The sequence below is a fragment of the Anabrus simplex genome, chromosome 1, assembly GCF_040414725.1.
Source record: "Anabrus simplex isolate iqAnaSimp1 chromosome 1, ASM4041472v1, whole genome shotgun sequence".
Taxonomy (NCBI): domain Eukaryota; kingdom Metazoa; phylum Arthropoda; class Insecta; order Orthoptera; family Tettigoniidae; genus Anabrus; species Anabrus simplex.
This window is the reverse complement of record NC_090265.1, coordinates 189,188,829-189,205,609: the sequence shown is the minus strand read 5'-3', so window position 1 is coordinate 189,205,609 and position 16,781 is coordinate 189,188,829. Positions and strand designations below refer to the sequence as shown.

At 36.6% G+C, this 16,781-nt stretch overlaps 1 protein-coding gene across 1 annotated transcript in view; it reads left to right on the top strand.

Moving 5' to 3' along the window:
• The window catches only part of LOC136885511 (intermembrane lipid transfer protein Vps13), a 1,358,975-nt gene that overhangs the window by 571,110 nt on the left and 771,084 nt on the right, over positions 1–16,781 (top strand). Inside the window, exon 22 of the mRNA XM_067158109.2 lies at positions 15,321–15,490. Coding sequence (XP_067014210.2) covers positions 15,321–15,490 — 170 coding nt within the window. The remainder of the gene's footprint in view (positions 1–15,320; positions 15,491–16,781) is intronic.

Below are 16,781 nucleotides of genomic sequence, written 5' to 3'. Positions count from 1 at the left end.
ACATGCATTGTATGTAAGCTTTGGGAAAGCATTCTTTCTGATTATATAAGACATGTTTGCGAAATTAACTGGTTTGATTGATGGCAGTTTGGGTTTAGGAAAGGTATATTGAAGACTACATTCAATACTTAAAGTCAATGTATCAATCACAGCTGCACATATCTACATCCGTTCATATGCTGGAATTGCTATTAACAATATGATAAACCTATCAAATATAGAAGTGGATATATCTTAATATATAGTAGAACCCCCACGAGAGCACTGCCCATGAACACAAGCACTGACATTCTTCATCTACATTGGACTCAAACAAGAATATAGACATACGCAAGACGTATAAATCCACTCCAATGAAGTGACCTGAGCCATTATAAAGGATTTTAACACGCACTGTATATTTTAATATGTGATTTTAACATGTGTAATGCATTTTAGTGTGTTTAATATACCAGTACTTTTTTTAAATGAGCTAATTTACACAAATTTTAGGCCTAAAAACAAACTTGCTTTTAACCATCTAGAATGTACCATATAACCAATTTTTACTCTTAAACATGCCCAATTTGAATGCTTGACATAGTGCTTCCCCAAAACTTCTCCATTTGGAAAGGCAATTCAACCAATATTTGACTTGTAAAGGTACCAATGTACAGCTGATGATGACTGTTCAAAAAGTCGAAACCAGTCCTGTAAGTTATATATAAATAAAATTGGTGTTGATAAGGTGGAACCTTTTCTTATCTATATTACATATATCTGAACCAGAATGGAAGCAATGGCGGACCAGATGAAAACATGGATTGAGAACGCTCTCAAAACGATAGTTAATATTACAGAAACAGGTGGTTACCTTAAGAATGAGAAGAAAGAAGAGATACTAAAAGCGGTAAGCGATCTGAGAAACTGCTTTGATATATTAACTAATGTAGTGAAAGACAAGAACAACGAAATGATTGTTTCTGAAAGCGAGGTTATGGAATACCAAAGAGAAGACGTATCAGAGGGAGAAGACAGTTTGATTCCGAGACAACTAGTGCCATCTGATGGCCACAACCAAGAACCTGCAAGTAACTCCAACTGGCAGCTACTTCCATCTAGCGGCCACACCCAAGCAGGAGAAGGTAGCTCGACCTCGGAACAAATAGCTTCATCTCCCGGCCACAACCAAGAACCTACAAACAGCAACTGGATTTGACCATATCAGTAATCCATGAACTGTCTGCAGAATAGTTGTGTGACTCGGCTCTAATTCAAGCGCAGAGAGCTCCAACCGGTCGTGCCGATCTGCTTGAACTCCTACCAGAAAAGAAACAAAGGAATTATGTTACCTGTAGTGCAACCAGTACCAGTCAAGGAGGAAAGAGGAAAAAGACGGTATATTTGTAAACTATCCAAGAAAGTTGTCCATCCATTGTGCTTGACAAAACAGATGTGTATTTGAGGCCTTGGAAAATATACTTGTAGTGAATTTGGTTGTTATTATTATTATTATCATTATTATTATTATTATTATTATTATTATTATTATTATTATTATTATTATTATAATTTTTTGTAGTAATATTTGCAGCCCCAGGTATGGATGGTATTTCGGGGGAAATGCTGGAAGTGATGGGGGAGGAGAGCATGCGTGTTTTACATTCGGGATGTAATATGGTGTGGAAAACTGGTGAATGGCCCAAGGACTGGACAAAATCAATACTTATCCCCCTTCACAAAAAGGGGGTCTATAAAGGATTGTTCCAATTATCATACTATTGCATTAATATCCCATGCAAGCAAAGTTTTGCTCTACATAATAAATTAATGCCTAAAACCATTCCTGCAACCTCAGATATCTCCAGAACAAGCAGGCATTGTTGCAGGTAAAGGAACATGAGAGTCTATCCTGAACATGAGACAGATAATTGAGAAATGTCGTGAGTTTTGTGTCCCTGCCTTTATTTGCTTCCTGGACTACAAAAAGGCCTTTGATTCTGTTATGTGGGACAAGTTGTGGCAGGTGCTAAAGGAATTTTGGGTTCCACTGCATTTAATATCGTTACTGAAAAGCATAAAAACCATGCAGCAACCATAAAGGTGGATGGTGATCTCTCGGGCATTTTCAATGGTACAAATGGAGTAAGGCAAGGTTGTATATTATCACCTCAACTCTACAACATCTATGCAGTGTGTCATCAAAAGAGCTCTCAATGGCTGGAATGGTGGAATCTCGATTGGTTGCAGAAAAATTAATGTACCGTTTCATTGCCCTGATGATATGATAAACGAGGTATTACAACATCAATATTTGCCATGCACCGTAATAAAATGACAAAGATTATATAGTAGAGCAATAAATCTAAAGAAAGTACAGACATATAGAGTTAAATAGGCTGTGATTATGTTATAATAAAATTCAGACAGTTAGAATCAAAGAAGCCGTGAATGTCTCGAAAAGAAACTACTGTAATTTAACGAATCAAATAAGCCATGATCAGGAAGTAACACAATCAGACTTAAAGAATCCACGCGGCCGTGATTAAGAAAAATGCAGAATGATTTAAATTGTTAAAATGGCAAAGTGAACAATCGATTATGTTGAACATCGAAACAAAATTATTCACGCAAAAATTCATCACGTAAAGAAGGAGGAAGTTTCTATCGAATCAAGAATTGAAGAATAATTAATACATCGAGTAATATTATAAAGATATTACGCCAATCCACAACCTAATATCAAGGTTAACAAGGACGAAAACTTAAAGAAAAGAGAAGAATAAATAAATTATCGTACACCGAAGCTCAAACCGAAAGTTGACGCGAGTCACCTAATGAAAATAAGATATCGTCAACTTAAAACATATTTACGAAAGGCTGGAAGTTAACTAGAGTACCATTACAAAGCTTATAACTGAAAATTGACACTGAATTTTGGTAGAATAACCTGTTTAAAATTATAATTTAGATACAAGAGAAGTTCTTGAAGAAAAAACTTAATTGTGATACTAATGATGATGTTGAATATGTTTTTATCACATGCAATCAACGGCCTCGACATGAACAACTAAATCGGAAATGGGCCTGACGTCTGATGGATACCGTGCCAGCTGATTCTACAAGCCTGTAACTGGTTGCTACTGCCCATGTGTGACGCAGCTGTCACCTGGAGCCGGCCAGCGATCTAAAGATGACCGAATTGGAATCTAGCCCAGTCCAGTAATGCCAGCAGATTAAAGCTAAGTTCCAAGCATTTTTATTTATTCAAAGTAACCATGGCTTAAATTTAAGATGTAGTACGTAAAGGTTAGTAGTGTGATTTGTGTGAAGCTCGTAATTTATATCTTCGAGATTTGATTTCAGTGTGCAGTGTCTTCGCAAGAAATTATCATAATTGCTTTAAAACCATGGATGTAGGTAATCTTCGATTATGTAAACTAATATCCTTATGGAGGGATGCTCATAGTCAAATGTGGAGAGATTGAAAAACGATGCTTCGACGATTACCAAAGAAAAGTGTTTCGCATAATGTGATATAATCTATCTGAAATGCGGAGTGGAGTTAGATGTTTTCGAAGGTTATTAAGACTTGGTTATTGCCAGTACGTGAGTACATGTAAGTAAATATGAACCTGATTTGTTCATACATGTATTTCTTTTATAGGAAAGAGTGATTATGTGTATTTGAGTAGAAATTTAACCCATTAATGCATCGTTGTCATTTGATAATGGAATATTGAAATGATACGCCGCTAAAGGAGAGATGATTGACATTTATATGTGTAATTAAGAGTTTATACGTCGTAATGATGAGATTATAAGTATAAATATTCTGAGGGATATACCGGTATTTGTTGATATAAATAATGCGAAGTTATAATGTTTACGGTTGGAATATGGAGGGAGATATATATTTGTGATTTATTGGTAATAATTACGTGACGTGATACTAACCATTGATTATAATTGACGTGTTCGCAGCATGATTTTAATAGCAGCATAAGATATTTTTGGGTTGATAGGATATTCATACGGTGAAATACATTACAGAATCCGTAGGCTGATAACCATATACAGTCATCAAAATAAAATCTCCAGATAATAAATATTAAGGTGTTAACCCGAATTCTTCTAGGAGAATTTCACATGTTGTAACGAGTTTTGTTTGGTATTTGTTGTCAAAGCCATGATTTGATGGAAGGAAACATCTTCTTAATTTAAGTCTCTACCATTGACAAGTAAATATTGTCACCAACTATATTCTCTAGAATTCCATGAAATAGTAATTGAACTTAGATGTGATAGTCTATCTCGATAGATGTAAGACCTGATAGGATAACGATTATATTTTATTATTAGGCGATACCTACATTTAATTCCAGCAACATGGTGAAACTGATTGATATTTTTTTTATGCATCGGAATATATTCAGAATAGCCATTTGGAGCAATAATATTTGGAACTTTGCTTTCTCTGCTAGCGTTACAATTGAAAATCAATCGAAGAAGAATGAGAAGATTAATGACTTAACGTAAATAAGAATAAGCATGTTTGATATTTTGGAACTTTGATTTTAACCACTTTTAGTTTATTTACTTATGATTTTATTCACATTTTAACTTTCTTGAGACTTTAATTTCATGAATATCCAGCAAGATTGCTACCTAATGAGATTGATAATTACAACTTATGAAACTACGTAAAAAATTTTGTTTTATGTTGTGAGAACCAAAATTCTTTAACGAAGAGAATGTTTAAGCTCAGTCACAGACTTTATTGGTTTATCTTTTGAAAGAAGAGATGTTGAATGTAATTAAACATTATATCAATATATTAATTCATTCCAAAGTAATTCATGATCATGAATAAATCAAGAATTTATACATTTAAATTATTATTATTGCAATTTATTTTCATTATTGTAGCAGATCAGCTTACATTGAATTCTTGCAGGATTATTTTTGGTTGAATGAGTTTGGATGATGATTTTTAAAAAATTGATATTCAAGGAAGGATGGAATTGCTGGTATTATTATTTACCGTATGGCTTATACAGACAATATTAGTAATATATATACATATTTACAGCTGAGAAACAAATTAATTTGTGCTTCACAATTGAATATAAAGTTTTTCAATCCAACATACAGCTTCTGGAGATACCAGCAGGAAGTCATCTTCATCACCGTGATACGCACGAATCTTACATTCCCTGACGATATGATGAACAGTCTGGTTTGGAGCTCCGCAGTCACAGTCTGGATTAGGTAACTTTTTCCACAGCGGCTGTGCACCAGCCATGTCCTGTTCTGATTCTATTCAGGGCAGTCCAGGTCTTGCGTGGTAGGTGGGATCCACTTGGAAGTTAGGGACCTGAGAAGAAGGTATGAAGGCGCACATCCGTTGCTGCTTCCCATCTACTTTTCCACTCATCAAGAGATTTAAAATCCTTAGCATCCATGTTAGCAGCATCACGCAGAGTTGGATGGTGTGATTTCAGTCTATTAAGATTCAGAAGTGGCAGGTCACTATTCACAGGTAGACTAGGATTTCTTGAGATCTTGTGGAATTCCTTCATAAGGGCATTAGATCGGCGTAGATCAGGTGGCATTATACCAGTTAGCAGTGGAAGCCAATGAACTGGAGTAGATGTGATTGTGCCAGATATGATGCGCATTGTGGTATTAAGCTGGGTGTCAACAAGCCTTGTATGATGACTGTTCATCCAAACAGGTGCACAATACTCAGCACTTGAATACACCAAACCCAGGGCTGAAGATCGCAAAGTGGTTGCTGAAGATCCCCAGGTAGTTCCACACAGTTTATGAAAGATGTTATTTCGAGACTTCACCTTTTGTGCTAAGTTCAGGAGGTGTTATTTGAAGGATAGCGTACGGTCCAAGATGACACCAGGGTATTTTGGGTTCCAGTTATGATGAAGAATTCTCCCTCTGAAACTAACATTCAGTTTCATGTTCGCCAAACGATTATTTAAATGGAAGCAAGACACTTCTGTTTTACTCACACTGGGTTGAAGTCTCCAGATTTTGAAGTAATTTTGCAGTAAAGACAGGTCTTTGGTCAGAATCTCTTCAATCATCTCCATTATCTGATCTTGTACAGCTAGAGCCAAGTCATCGGCATAGCAGAATTTTCTGGATGAAGTGTCAGGAAGGTCAGAGAGATATAAGTTGAACAATAATGGTGAGAGAACTGATCATTGGTGCAATCCGTTGTTTAGCTTCCTCTCCTTGCTTATCTTGCCTCCAGTGATTACATGGAACTTCCGATCACTTAACATGTTGTTAATCAGTTGAGCCATCTTTCTGCATGGTATGACATGAAGAAATTTGTAGACAAGGCCTTCCCTCCATACAGTGTCAAAGGCAGCAGTATAATCAACAAGTGCTACAGATGTTTTCAGCTTCATTTGATATCGTGCCTCAGTGAAGGATGTAAGAGACAATACTTGGTCACAGCAGCTACGTCTTGGTCTGAAGCCTGCCTGTTCAACTGGAATATGCTCGAGGATTGCGCTACTTATTCTGTTATACATCAACCTTTCAAAAAGTTTGTAGCAGCAGCTAAGAAGGGCAATGGGTCGATAGCTTTCTACCTTGTTGCTGGGTTTGCCAGCTTTCAGAATAGAAATTATCTTAGCCTTCTTGAACTCCAATGGAGGTTGACCAGTCAGCAGGATGTCAGTAAAGAACTTTGCCAACCATTTCTTAGCATATCCTCCCAAATGAATCAGAAATTCTGGATGGATGCCATCGAAACCAGGTGACTCAAAAGGTTTGAGGTCCTTTAGTCCCATGTAGAAAAGACAAGAAATGCTGGTGAATTATATGAAAGGATATGTGGGTTCCCAGTCGATTTCGCATAAAAAATACACTTTATTGATGCAAATTAGGTACCCCTGAGAGGTATTGTGTAGCAAATCGGAAAATATTTTGACGCTAACAGTGAAGCGTGGAATGGAGATAATTACTTTAATCGGAATTTGTACAGGCATAATGAATTTATTATTCACCGATTAATGGAAATAAACGTAGCTGCCGATACTTATCATCATTTTTAATGCATGATCCATTCAGTTGATTCCAATACGTGATGTAATCGGAAGGGGGGAAACAGCCGGTGCAATACATGGGTCACCCGTCGTGGCGCAAGAAGGAGGTTCTCCCGAACGATGGTGCATTAAATTGGTGCCCAACAGTGGAGCAAGACTGAGGATGCCCATCATAGTCAAAAAAATGATGGGCGCAACATTAAATTAGCGCTTACCATTGAAAGCAAGACTGAGGATGCCTAGCCTAAACATTAAATTGATGTTCACCGTTGGAGCAAGACTGAGGATGCTTAGCCTAAGCATTAAATCGAAAGCCCAAAAATGTTGGAACAAAACTGAGGATGCCTAGTCTAATTACAAGAGGACTGTTCAGTAAATTGAATTTGCGCCTGATAATGCGACAAGACTGAGGATACTTGGCATGGGAGTTTTTATGTAAAAAAAAGATGAAGGATATCTATATATAAAAATAATAACCAGCACTGATACAAAGAGAAATGATTGAGATTGGATACTTACGGAAGAAACCGAAAAGAAGAAGAAGTTGAGAGTTACACAAGAAGTCATATGGATGTGAAAGAGAAGCTGAAGAAGAAGTGGATAATAATAATAATAATAATAATAATAATAATAATAATAATGAAATGTTGCAATAATAATTTAAATAATTAATAGGTTAAGATAATTTATAATGTTAATTTCGATCATCATGTCATATTATGTTGAGATAGCAATAGTTAATAGGTTGATAATTAAAATATCAAAAATGTTTATTTTGAATTTCTTGAATAACTGGGATAGTAGAATAGCTGGTTATTGGGGGAAGTCAGATTGTCAGTCCCATATTGATTGAAAAATTGATATCATTTTAGTGATTATAAGTTATAAACAATTAGAGAGATAGAAACTCTAGTGAAGTTGAATAATAATGAACATTAAGATGACAAGTATAAATCAGCTCCGTTCGAAATTCGAGGAATATCAGCAGGAGCATGGAGAGAAATTACAGGAAAAGGATGAGCAGATAAATAGAATAATTGAGAACGTAGAAAAGACAAAAGGAGAGCAGGACAAGAGATTTATGAAAAAGGATGAGGAGATAAATAAGATAACTGAAGAGTTAGACAAGACAAAAGGAGAACAGAAGGGAATAATAGAAATATTGAAATAAGTGATGAGGAAATAAGAAGAGTCAAAGATGCAGTTGGAAGAGATATTTGGAAGATTTCGAGAAGAGTACCAACAGAAACAAGAAGAATGTAATCCGAGACAAGAAGAATATCAGAGAAAACGAGAAGAAAGACATCAAAGCCAGATGGGATAAATGAGAAGAATGCAGAAGAGATGATAAGAGTAGGAATTGGTAAAATTGAAGAAGTTTCCCAGATGAAAACCAGATTAAACGATCTTCGAACTGAAATGATGGAGAAAATGGAAGATATCCATAATGATAATGAAATAAATAAAATTAGACAGGAATTAACAGAAAGTAAAAATTACATCCAAGGATTGAAAGAGGATGAAATTAAGAAATTAACGGATAATATGGACTCGATGAGAATAGATTCTCAAGAAAGATGGAATCAGTATGATGAGAAATTGAAAGATATAAATGAAAATGAAAATGGCAAACAAGACGTTGGGAGATAACTTTATTCTAGCACGCGACCATATTGGAAACGAGATGAAGATTATAAATGAAGAGATGAAAAAGAACAAAAGTGAAAGGGAAAAGAGGATAGTTAAAACAGAGCAAGGAATAGATGAGATGAGGAAATAAATTCAGAGCATTAAAGGTGAAATTCAGATGTCTAAAGTTGGAAATGTCGAAACAATTGAATGAGCAGAGGATGGTAGACATACATGTAAATGAAAGAGAGGGAACACCGACAATATCTGGTGAAACAGATCAAAGTAATAAGGATGTAATTGTAGGAAACAACGAAATGGAAGTCCAGCTATCATAAACATTATAAAGACATGATGACAGACCTAAACACTTTGGTAACACTGCAGCCATGTCACCGAAGAGATTCTTACGTGAGATGGAGGAATATTTCAGAGAGAATAAGATACCCGATGGAAAGAAATTGAGGATAATCGAGAAGCACTTGTATGCAAATCCAGATTTATGGTACCAAGCCTTTAAATATACCTTTCATGACTACGAAGAATTCAAGATTGCATTTCTGAAACGTTTCTGGAATCCCGAGATTCAGCAAAATCTTAGGCTGAAGTTATATTCAAAAAGATATGCTTCAATGGGACAGACTAGGTACAGCGACTACTTTTCATATCAATTCTACAGATTCCAGGACCTGGATTCAGCACCTAGCGAACTGGAAGCAATAAAGACATTACAGAAACAATTCCCTCCAGAAACCCATAGGTTACTGGCAGCCACAAATGTAACATCGGCGATCGAAATAGAAAGCATACTGAGACTGCTAGACATGACATCGAGTCATACAACACCAAGGATCAACAGGAGCACGAGTAATCAGGAAGAGATAAATGTATTAAACTGGGAGGATAGTCAGAGAAAATCGCTATCTGAGAGAAGAGGTATGGATAGAAACCCCAGGAAAAGATAATATAGCGACGATGAAGGAAGGATGAATGAGCAAAGACGATGCAGATGCAGGCAGAATGGTTACGATGCCAGAAGGCAAAATGAAGATGAAATTTTTTTGCCATATCATCGACCACCCAGCCAATATAGAAACAGAAGAGATAGAGGTAGTTATAGGCGAAGACCAATGTATCGAGGAGCACAGGTGAATAGATACAACAATAGGGAGAATAGAAATAGGCAATGCGTTCAAGAATTAAGAAGAGAAACCCAAGAGTAGAAAAAATGGGAAGAAGCAATCAAGGACCAAAATATAAACGGGGATTTAGAAGGAGCTGAGAGTTTAGACTTCAAGAATATAAAAGAAAAGAGAGAGAGGAGCAGAAATTGAATCCGGAAGCCCAAACATATGAATTGGACTTCCGAAATAAAAAATGCCAATTTGAGATTAGAAATGGAAAAAAATAGTACTTGGGATGAATTAGATAGCAAAATTAAAAGTTGGTATATCTTGCAAATTGAATCCTGGGACATTGATCCTGGCGAATTATTGGAGGAACCGCAGAAAAAAAGCAAAGAAAATAAAGTGCACTTGCCTATCATTACCACACAAATAAATGGCTTGAAGACTAATCGATTCTGGAGCAAGCATAAGCGTAATATGAAGAGCATTATTTGATGAAATTAATCAGAAGGAAAGGTTGCCCATAATACCTGTCGCACAGACAAAGATAAGAGGAATTATCCTGGATAAATCAGTTGAATGTAAGATACAAACTTACTTAAAGATAAGGATTGGAAGAGTAATATTTATGGTTATGAATAAAATAAAGTATAACATAATCCTCGGAATCAATTTCATGATAATTACAGAAATTACCATAGATCTGAAGAAGCAGGAAATAAGATTCCCTGTTATAGAGGGCAGTGGAAAGATAACGAAAGAAAGAATTAAACTAAATGAAAAGGTGGAAAATTCAGAACATATGAAATTTGAAGGATTTGAAACACAAAGGGAAATGGAAGAGAATACACCACTATGTAACACTGAGGAAGAGGAAGGAATCATGCATAGCTTAGAGAGGATTTTGAAAAGTAACGGGAAGTTAAGTGTGTGTCTCGATTGCAGGAAATTAAACAAAAAATTAATACCAGAATATGATCAAGTTCCCAAGATCAAGGAAATAATAAAGAAATTCAAGGGCAGGAGATATTTCACGAGCTTAGATTTTACATTGTCATTTCACCATATATTATTGGAAGAGAAGTCAAGACTTCTGACAGGATTCATGTTTAACAACCAGACCTATGCATATACTGCAGATTGGCATTCGGGTTGAAAAACAGTTATGCAGTATTGATAAGAGCTTTAGATAGAAATTTATTGCCCGAGGTGAAAGAGTATGTAACATGTTACGTAGATGACTTGGTCTTTGCAAGTGAGACATTTGACGACCACTGTACCGAACTTAATCAGTTACTAGAAAATTTGGAAAACACAGGTTTCAAAATCAACTTAGCTAAATCAAAATTCTGTCAAGAAAAAATATTATTTGTCGGACACATAATTGACGGAGATGGACTAAAACGTAATCCGGTGAAAATCCAAACAAGTAAATATGAACCTGATTTGTTCATACATGTATTTCTTTTACAGGAAAGAGTGATTATGTGTATTTGAGTAGAAATTTAACCCATTAATGCATCGTTGTCATTTGATAATGGAATATTGAAAAGATACGCCGCTAAAGGAGAGATGATTGATATTTATATGTGTAATTAAGAGTTTATACGTCGTAATGATGAGATTATAAGTATAAATATTCTGAGGGATATATTTTTGTTGATATGAATAATGCGAAGTTATAATGTTTACGGTTGGAATATGGAGGGAGATATATATTTGTGATTTATTGGTAATAATTACGTGACGTGATACTAACCATTGATTATAATTGACTAGTTCACGGCATGGATTTTTTTTTTTGCTAGGGGCTTTACGTCGCACCGACACAGATAGGTCTTATGGCGACGATGGGATAGGAAAGGCCTAGGAGTTGGAAGGAAGCGGCCGTGGCCTTAATTAAGGTACAGCCCCAGCATTTGCCTGGTGTGAAAATGGGAAACCATGGAAAACCATTTTCAGGGCTGCCGATAGTGGGATTCAAACCTACTATCTCCCGGATGCAAGCTCACAGCCGCGCGCCTCTACACGCACGGCCAACTCGCCCGGTACGACATGATTTTAATAGCAGCATAAGATATTTTTGGGTTGTTAGGATAGTCATACGGTGAAATACGTTACAGAATTCGTAGGTTGACAACCATATACAGTCATCAAAATTAAAATCTCCAGATAATAAATATTAAGGTGTAAACACGAATTATTCTAGGAGGATTTCACATGTTGTAACGAGTCTTGTTTGGTATTTGTTGTCGAAGCCATGATTTGATGGAAGGAAGCATCTTCTTAATTTAAGTCTCTACCATTGACAATTAAATATTGTCACCAACTTTATCCTCTAGAATTCTATGAAATAGTAATTGAACTTAGATGCGATCGTGAATCTTGATAGATGTAAGACCTGATAGGATAATGGTTATAATTTATTATTAGGTGATACCTACATTTACTTCTTAGGAAATAATATGGATATATTTATCCAATAACATGGTGAAACTGATTGATATTTTTTTATGCATCGGAATATATTTAGAATAGCCATTTGGAGCTATAATATTTGGAACTTTGTTTTCTCTTCTAGTGTTACAACTGAAAATCAATCGAAGAAGAATGAGAAGATTAATGTCTTAACGTAAATAAGAATAAGTGATATTTTGGAACTTTGATTTGAACACTTTTAATTTATTTACTTATGATTTTATTCACATTTTAACTTTCTTGACACTTTAATTTCATGAATATCCAGCAAGATTGCTACCTAATGAGATTGATAATTACAACTTATGAAACTACGTAAACTTTTCTTTGTTTTATGTTGTGAGAACCAAAATTCTTTAACGAGGAGAATGTTTAAGCTCAATCAAAGACTTGATTGGTTTATCTTTTGAAAGAAGAGACGTTGCATGTAATTAAACATTATATCAATATATTAATTCATCCCAAAGTAATTCATGATCATGAATAAATCAAGAATTTATACATTTAAATTATTATTATTGCAATTTATTTTCATTATTGTAGCAGATCAGCTTACATTGAATTCTTGCAGGATTATTTTTGGTTGAATGAGCTTGCATGATGATTTTTTATTGATATTCAAGGAAGGATTGAATTGCTGGTGAATTATATGAAAGGATATGCAGGTTCCCAGTCGATCTCACGTAAAAAAAATATACTTTATTGATGCACATTAGTTATCTCTGAGAGGTATCGTGAAGCAAATCGGAAATTATTTTGACGCTAACAGTGAAACGTGGAATGAAGATAATTACTTTAATCGGAATTTGTACAAGCGTAATGAATTTATTATTCACCGATTAATGGAAATAGACGTAGCTGCCGATACTTAGCATCATTTTTAATGCATGATCCATTCAGTTGATTCCAATACATGATTTAATCGGAAGAGGGGACACAGCCGGTGCAATACATGGGTCACCCGTCGTGGCGCAAGAAAGAGGTTCCCCCGAAGGATGATGCATTAATAACCTGCACTTTGCAGACGACACTTCTGTCATCGCTGGTAGTGAAGAGGAACTTCATGACCTGCTTACAAGGGTGAAGAACACTAGTCTTCAGTATGGTCTAGAGATAAACATCAAAAGACCAAACTAATGGTAGTTGATCGGCAAGGTCAAATCCAACTTACGGGATGCCTAAAGGACCGGGATATAGGTGAATAATTATTATACTTGGGGTCTGTCATCAATGTCACGGTAAGCTGTGATAAAGAGGTAAAAAGACGTATTGTCTTAGGTCTACTTACTAAGATCTGGCAGTACCGAGCAATCAAAAGCCACGAAGATGCGCTTGGTAGAATCATTACTAGTGTTCTCCGTATTTTTGTACGGCTGTGTGACCTGGACCGTGAATGCTAAAGACAAAAAGCACATTAATGCCTTTGAGATGTGGTGTTGGCAGAGAATGCTACGTGTACCCTGGACAGAAAGAAGAACTAATGTTTCCATTGTGGACGAACTCTGCATCAAGAAACGCCTATCTTCCCGTGTGAGCGAGCGTTACCTCCAGTTCTTTGGCCACATTTTAAGACGAGACGGAGAGAACTTGGAAAAGGTAATTTTACAAGCCAAAATTGAAGGCAGTAGACCACGAGGAAGAACAGCAAGCAGATGGATAGATCAGGTGAAGAAGATCACTGGGCTACCACTTGAGATCATATTAACGAAATGTGAAAACCGCTCGGGATGGTGACATCTTGTCGAGGTTGCAACACTGAAATGATGGAGTTATGAGGTCACGACGCTCACTAATGAGCACAGCGACTAATGATGATGGTGATTTGCAGTATTACTGTAATTGTGATATGAATGTTATTGTACCATTAGCATGCCAGTATTTTGTAAGAATTGAAAAAAAAACCTAAGGGCTGCGTGGCCGAGGCGGTAAAGGCGTGCTAGGTTCGCCCGGAAGTACGTGGGTTAGAATCCCCGTCAGGAAGTCGTAAAATTTAACAATTTCCACTTCCGGAGGTGCATGTGGCCCTGAGGTTCGCTCAGCCTACACCAAAAATGAGTACCAGGTTTATTCCTAGGGGCAAAGGCAGCCGGGCTAACCAATCGACCCCATCATGTGCCGAGGTTAACAATGGTGGAAGCTTTTACCTTCCACTCCTCCAAGGGCCTTCATGGCCTGTACGGAGGTAACTTTGCTTTGCTTTGAAATATAAACCTAATGCATGTAATAAGACTCATATGTTTGGCTAGCTAGGTATGTAAATGAGTTATTTTTATGACAGATTTATTTTAGGTTGGAATTCAATGAAATTTGCAAAATAACTTCATAAAAAGTTGTACTATTGTGATATATATGTGTGTACAGAAGTTGTGTACAGGTAGATACAGCATCATATTAAATTTAAAAATTGAAGTTAAATGGTAAATTAATAACATATTTTATGTAAGTATGGTAAACTCTTTGTTGATCTTAGGTATGGAAGGAATATTTTGAAATCCTGTTCGCCATGCATTTAGAGGCGCACGGCTGTTAGCTTGCATCCGGGAGATAGTGGGTTCGAATCCTACTGTCGGCTGCCCTGAAGATGGTTTTCTGTGGTTTCCCATTTTCACACCAGGCAAATGCTGGGGTTGTACCTTCATTAAGGCCATGGCTGCTTCCTTCCAACTCCTGGGTCTTTCCTATCCTATCGTCGCCATAAGACTTATCTCTGTCGGTGCAACGTAAAGCCACTAGCAAAAAAAACCCTGTTTGATGTAATGTGAAATCTTTATGAAGTTTTCCATTGCAAAATGTATTGGGAAAAGGGGGTTTTCAAGGAAATAGTCAATAATAACCTGTATCATAAGGCAGCAAGAGTGAATGATGATGATGATGATGATGATGCTTATTGTTTAAAGGGGCCTAACATCGAAGGTCATTGGCCCAAGAGTGAGTGAATATGCTCTAAACAGTGGGATCAAGTCATCATCATCATCATTGCTATTGCCAGTTGTATCCTAACACCTTGTTAATATCCTCATTTTTTGCATAGGCTCCTCTTATAGTGGTACCAATAAGCACAGCCAGTTTAGATGCTATGCATTTGGACTTTGGCCGTTTGATCATCAGAAACAAATTCATGATGCTGTCCTCGGAAGGAAAGAACCAAAATCCTGCTGTTGATTCCATCCAACTGGATTTGCAGAATCTTCAGCTTTCAAGGTATGAATCTAGTTCAGAAGTGGTAATTATTGTATCCTATGCTTTCTAATATGGTATACGTTCTGAAAAATTTCCTTGAACTGGCACATCCTTAGTGTCCTGAAATCCCAATTCTTTTTGAGTCAGAGCTATACTAGCATGCTGCTTTACATATTGTTGTTGCACCTGCCAAAACCACTATGTGAGTATATTTTTGGAGAAATACTGACCCACAGCACATATATCATGAAGAATGAGAATTCCTTGTCAATATTCACACAATATTGAACCTTAGATGACAGAACCTTACCAGCTAAATCTCTGAGCTAAAATATTTCACATAGTAGTTTTGCAGGTGCAGATTTGTTTTTTATGATGTTTTAATTTTTAAAACTTTTTTGTTATGAGATAGTTCCCTCTCTTTAGTTTGGTTACCGGGGCCCGTAGCTGAGTCCTGGCATTGCTTCCACTTACCTGTGCGAGGCTCCTCACTTTCATCTATCCTATTAAATCTCGCTTGGTCAACTCTTGTTCATTTCAGGCCCTGGCAGCATTAGCTTACAGGGGCTATAGGGAGTCTTTCCTACCCTTTGTGGCCCTTGTGTTTCTCTGTCCAATACCTTCATTTTTTGAAGTGTTGTACCCCTTCCATTTTTTTCACTCTGATTAATGTTAATAGTGGATAGTTTCCTAGTTGTACTTCCTCTTAAAACAATAATCACCACCACCACCTTTAGTTTGGTTGGTAAATATATATACATACACACAAGTTCTTGAACATTATGATCTAAGTTTAAATACTACAGTCAAAGTATGAGAATCACAACAGGAGCTAAATTTGGATTGTCAAGTACACCTTTGAAATATCCTTTCCTCGCATGTATCTTATGCTTTCTACTACGACTTTACTTGAGCCAAATGAATATATGTCCACCATAGTAGGTACAAAACCACAACATGGATCATTTGACTCATTGAAATGCGGCACCATCAAATGTCATTTGGTCAGTGTTTCACAGTTAAAATCCGTAAACATTTAAGCCCCCCATCTTTAGACCATTACCGGGCTGAGTGGTTCAGAGGGTTCAGGCTCTGGCCTTCTAACCCCAACTTGGCAGGTTCGATCCTGGCTCAGTCCGGTGGTATTTGAAGGTGCTCAAATACGACAGCCCCGTGTCGGTAGATTTACTGGCACGTAAAAGAACTCCTGCGGGACTAAATTCTGGCACCTCGGCGTCTCCGAAGACCTTAAAAAGTAGTTAGTGGGACGTAAAAGCAAATAACATTATTATCATTTAGACCGTTCTTCCCT